The 5,522-nt window shown below is 40.5% G+C and overlaps 1 protein-coding gene across 1 annotated transcript; it reads left to right on the top strand.

The window, feature by feature from the left end:
• Nucleotides 1-2,225: 2,225 nt before the first annotated feature.
• Nucleotides 2,226-4,815, top strand: LOC144082866 (transcription factor HES-7-like). Its single transcript, XM_077610323.1, has 4 exons — nt 2,226-2,279; nt 3,704-3,799; nt 3,892-3,985; nt 4,089-4,815. Exons 1-4 carry the CDS (start codon nt 2,226-2,228, stop codon nt 4,703-4,705), a joined length of 861 nt encoding a protein of 286 aa, XP_077466449.1. The 3' UTR covers nt 4,706-4,815.
• The last annotated feature ends 707 nt before the right edge of the window (nt 4,816-5,522 follow it).

The following is a 5,522-nucleotide window of genomic DNA, read 5'->3' as shown; positions in this document are numbered from 1 at the left end:
AGCAAATATATGGGCGTCCACAGGTAAAGCCCCGCCCACCCGGGAAAAAGAAAAGAAAAGACAAAAAGGAGCGATCCAATTTACATCGCGTCAGCATGCGTGACGAGCAAACCACCTGGAACTGAATTCATATGTAAAATAAGTTGGACTGCAAAAGTACTTACCCCCCATCCCCCCCAAAGACCCCCCACCCCCCATCCCCCCCAAAGACCCCCCACCCCCCGAACAAGGACAAGCGAGCAAATTGCTGCCTTGACGCCCGTGCGTGTTTTTTTTAACCCGCAGGAGAAAACTGGCCAAACAGCAGCACGAGCGCTCGAGCTATAAACACGTGTCATGTGTTTGGATAACAACCAAATGTTGCCCTAAAACCGTATATGAAAGCCGAGTTGGAATTTGGGCTTTTTTTTTTAAACCTGGGGGAATGGGGTGCAGGGGTTGTGGTTTTAGGGGGTGCACAGTGCAAACGCGGTCGTCCTGATCCCCCATAATAGGCTCAAGTGTGGCGATAACACTGGGATGATCGGATCATGGCTATCCCGTCGAGATTAAGCACTCTTTCAGACGCACTCATACTTCCGTTTCAAATAAGAGAATGACGATTAGTGGAAGCCTGCAGACCCTACTGGTAACCATGGCACCCAGCCAAATAGAGTGACCCCCCCTATCCCCTTTTCTCCCCCTCCCACTCTCTCTCTCTCTCCACCCCCCCCCCCCCCCACTCCATCTGAATTTGGGTTTTTTGTGCAACAAATGATCAAGTTTTCTTGCCATTGACGACGATAGACGTCCATCCATTTTGACTGATTAAGGTCGGAAGCATTTCACATTTAAAATGGACTTTGCAGTCAATGGCACTACCTGAATTTACTGACAATAAAACGAGCACTGATGAAATCTAATTCAATTCAATGAAATCTAATATACAAGTAGTGAAACCAAGTAGCCACGCCCCTTAAGCAAGCAAAGCAATCATATGGTCGTTGGAACCTGTGATGAAACTCGTTCATTCATTTTCTGAACTGCTTATCCTCATAAGGGTCGCGGGTGAGATGAAACTCATTTCTTTAAAAGGGGGCTTTGTCATCATGAAATGGAGCGTTGACTTCTAATCTTGTGACTTTTGGGGCGCATCGCGAGGTCACGATGACCAATTGTGCGAGTGTGTGTGTGTGTGTGTGTGTGTGTGTGTGTGTGTGTGTGTGTGTGTGTGTGTGTGTGTGTGTGTATGAGTCGGAGTGCCGTCGTGGGAACGCGTCGTGAATGCAACAAGTGGCCCATCTTCCCTGTGAAGTGCAAACATGAGGTACGAATGTGACGCCCGAACAGCACACTTGACACGCGGGTGTCATCATCATCATCCTCACACATCATCATTTTGTTTCTACTGGTAGACAAACGTGTGCCCCCCTTCCAATCGCCCCCATTCATTTGTTCCCATGAACACACACGTCCTTATAATGCGTCCAAAGTTGAGCATCCCAAATAATAACCCTAACCCTAATCCCAGCAGGGCAAAAAAATAAAAAAATACATAAATGCATCAGAAATAATCCAACCAACTCTCCTTAGTAGCAATCGTTTGGTCAGATTCATCACTTAATGCAAAGCAGTGAAGTCTCACACGTCATAAAAAAGCTGAGCAGTTTCTCACTTTATTTCTGTTCCCACGAGAAAGAAAGAATGGGGGGACTTTCCCAGCCTCGCACTTCTTTGAGGGCACGAAGGGGTGAATTCAAAATCTCGAAAATCAATTTTAATTTTTTTTGTCATTTCACTCACAGGCTGCCATTGACGGCGGTAGTCGTCCAATTCAATTTGACTATGGCTTGGACGTCAACCGCCATCAGTGGAAGTCAAACGTGATCATTTATTGTTATTAAAGCTAAAATGGATTGGAGGTCTATTGCCGTCAATGGCAAATGATGGATTTAATGCTTAGGACTTTCATTTTATTGAAATCCATTTGTAATGTTGAACCAAAACAATATATGCAATTTCTTAAAGGTTTTTTTTTAAATGGGTAGTAATAAAAATTAAAGAAAAATTAATGTCATTTTAAAAGTTTAGTCTGGGCGGAGTTTAAAGTGTGTAGGAAGGGGTGTGGTCACAGACACCTGTCAGCCAATCAGAGGGGACCTTTAGGGACCTATTTAGTCACCCTTTGGGACCTCGTCACCATGTTGGAGACTGCAGCATCTTTTTTTTCCACTTTGGGACTGAACATGACCAGGAACTTTGCAAAAACCCTTCAAGAGGATCCCAAGGGTAGAAAACGGGTGAGATAATCTATTTTTAAACACAATTTATACGAATAGTGGGTTTAATGGCTGGGAAAAATAGAGTTTTTTGCTTTATAATGTCCACTAATCAATATATGGAGGACCAAATTGAACAAAATGAAATAAATGGACACATTCTTAGATAAGTACTTAAAAGTGTCATTAAACAATTGATCTAAATACTTAATATTGTCTTTTAAACGATGTAATACATTTTCTTTTAAAAATCCTTAAAAGTGCGATTAAAATAGGCATTAGAATGATTGCAATAATTGTTTTATCTTTCTTTCTTGTCTTTAATTACGCCAACACTTTAATAAACTCTCCCTTGAAAATGTTTTTACACGAATTCACGTTAGCCCCGCCCATTTATTATGAAAGGTGAGCTTGACAGTTTAAATACAAAGAAGTGCTGCAACATTTATCCATAATATTAAGAAATTACATGGTGAAATAATTCATTCAATCATTGTAATGACACTTTTAAGTATTTATTTAATAGAATCACACTTTTAATGACACTTAAGTATTTATATATGTATTTAATCACTTTATTTGGTCCTCCACATGAATGTATAACATATTAAAATGAACAGAATGAAGTATTTTTTTTTAAACTACAGTTGATGTGGCGATGTGTTTCTAATATTTTGGTTCTCCTTTTCAGGTACCCAACACAGTCAATATGATGGCGATTGACATCCAATCCTTTTTAACTGGGAAGGCTGGCAAGATCGCTGCCAGTCAAAATGGATTGGACGTTTATCGCCGTCAGTGGCAGTGAAACATAATAATTGACCTTTATATGATCTCTTTTCAAACTATATTTTTAACGGGAGTAAACATGTTTTTGCTATTAAAATTTCCAAATTGTAAAGAATATACATACTTTTGGAGTGTTTAGTACTTTGTTTACATTGGGGAACGTACATTTGGGAAAAAAAGGTATTTTTTTTAATGCTGATTGCCATGATGGTTCCAAGATTCCTTTTTTTCTAGCATGTCAATACTTTCACTCAATTACCATTAAAATAGCTGTTGCTTTATGAAAAAAATAGATTATAGTGCCATTCCTATTTCTTTCATACTTGAAATAATGTTAATATTTGACATTGTTTTCTAAAACAGGCACATGTCAAGTACAGCATTTTGATATATTTTAATAAAACAGGAGTCAATAGTTTAAAAACATGACATGATAATGAAAAACAGAGATGCGTTATAGATTTTGCAACTAAAAAACGGTTCCCATTGGCCGTCAAACCTGACAAAAATTGTGTTTCCTGGTGTGATTTAACGATGATTAAAGCGTTTTGGGTGCCACTGAGTTTGCTTTGGCCTCAGATTGGTGAAGATTCAAATCTACGTGCTGTATCATTTGGTCATTCTGTAAAATGTGTCTCTCCATTCCCTCTCCACAGATTCTCAAACCTGCCGTGGAAAAGAAGAGAAGAGATCGGATTAATAAAAGTCTTGCCGAGCTGAGGAACTTATTGTTGACTAACACAGCAGATCCCGTGAGTTGTCATGATACAAATTTAAAAAAAAATCAATGCGAGCAGCCGTTAATCATCTCGGGGAATTGTATTGAAAACATTATCACCAACAGCGTTTGCAGAACCCCAAAATCGAGAAAGCGGAAATTTTGGACCTGACTGTGGAGTATCTTCACAAATGGACAGATGGCAAGAAAATGAGCACTGGTTAGTCACACAATGTGTTTTATCCTCTCACATAGGTTTTAGTCATGTTCATGTCAACTTTTGCAACACCTAATGAGGGGAACGATCCCTCTGTATCCGCCAGATGCTCTCGGCGGCGCGGTAAGTCTCCATCCGAGCGGCCCCCCTGGCTTTACCATGGAGGGTGCCGGCTTTCAGCAGTGCGTGTCTCAAATGGCCAGCTACGTGCACACCATGCCGGCCTCGCAGCGAGCCGGCTTCTTGGAGGGCCTGAGGCATCACGCCGAGAAGCGGCAGGCCCGCCGGCCTCCGACATTAAACTCCATCAGCAGACTCCTGGACGCGGCGTCGGGAGATGCCATTTGCACATCTGACAGTAAAGAAGACTCCCACAACTACCCTGTGTTCACGCATTCGCCGCCTCTGCCTCACGCTTGCTCCACTCCGCTGCATTCTCCTCCCACCTCTCCCTGGTTCTCCCCCTCCTTCTCCACATTTGCTTCCTCCTCTCCTCCTTTCCCCTCGTTGGCCTGCCACTTCTCCTTCCCCCCCAGCCTGTCACCTCCGTTGGCCAACACCTCTTTTTCCAGCCTCCACACACTTCCTGCCCACGTGACTTCCTCCTCACCCACGTTGGGTCCCACGCTCTTCCACTACCCTTCTGTCACCTCCTCGAGGTCACCGCCACACCCCGCACAGACTCAGAGGTCAACCTCACTCACGTGGAGACCCTGGTTCTGATGAGTGGCGGGTGAGTGGGACGCCACCGGGCCTGCAATGGACAGACATTGACTGTATATTTGAAATAGCATTCATTTTGGAATTCTCTTGTAAATAAAACTTATGATAAACTCATGCTTTTCTTTTTTCTTTTTTTTACAAACTGTATATGGTACAAGCAAGTGAGGTCATAACATTTAACACAACAACAAACAGACATACGCATCTAAACAAAAGAAAATCAAAATAAATATAAATTACATATAAATATATATAATGTATATTTATTTTGATTTTCTTTTGTTTAGATGCATGTCTATATATACGTATATATATATATATATATATATATATATATATATATATGTGTATATATATATATATATATATATGTGTATATATATATGTGTATATATATGTATATGTATATATATATATATATATATATATATATATATATATATATATATATATATATATATATATATATATATATATATATATATATATATATATATATATATATATATATATATAATGGTTGTCCTATGTCTCCTTCTGCCCTGTGATTGGCTGGCCATTCAGTGTCCCCTCCCTGATGTCCATAGTTAGCTAGAATAGGCTCCAGCACCCTCTGCAAACCTTATGAGGTTCATGAAGTGAATGAATGCTTTTATTACTTTGAGCTGTAGCAGTAGTAGAAGTATGGCAACAAGGGTAAAGAAAAACTCCCAGTTGGCCGGCAGATGGTAGCACTGACACACTTTAGTTAAATATACTTGTGGCCCTCCAAGCTATAGTACTTGCTTGTTCCTTTGCTTTCATACGTCCATCATAT

This window comes from Stigmatopora argus, chromosome 9, assembly GCF_051989625.1.
Source record: "Stigmatopora argus isolate UIUO_Sarg chromosome 9, RoL_Sarg_1.0, whole genome shotgun sequence".
NCBI lineage: Eukaryota > Metazoa > Chordata > Actinopteri > Syngnathiformes > Syngnathidae > Stigmatopora > Stigmatopora argus.
This window is presented reverse-complemented; position numbering and strand designations above follow the sequence as displayed.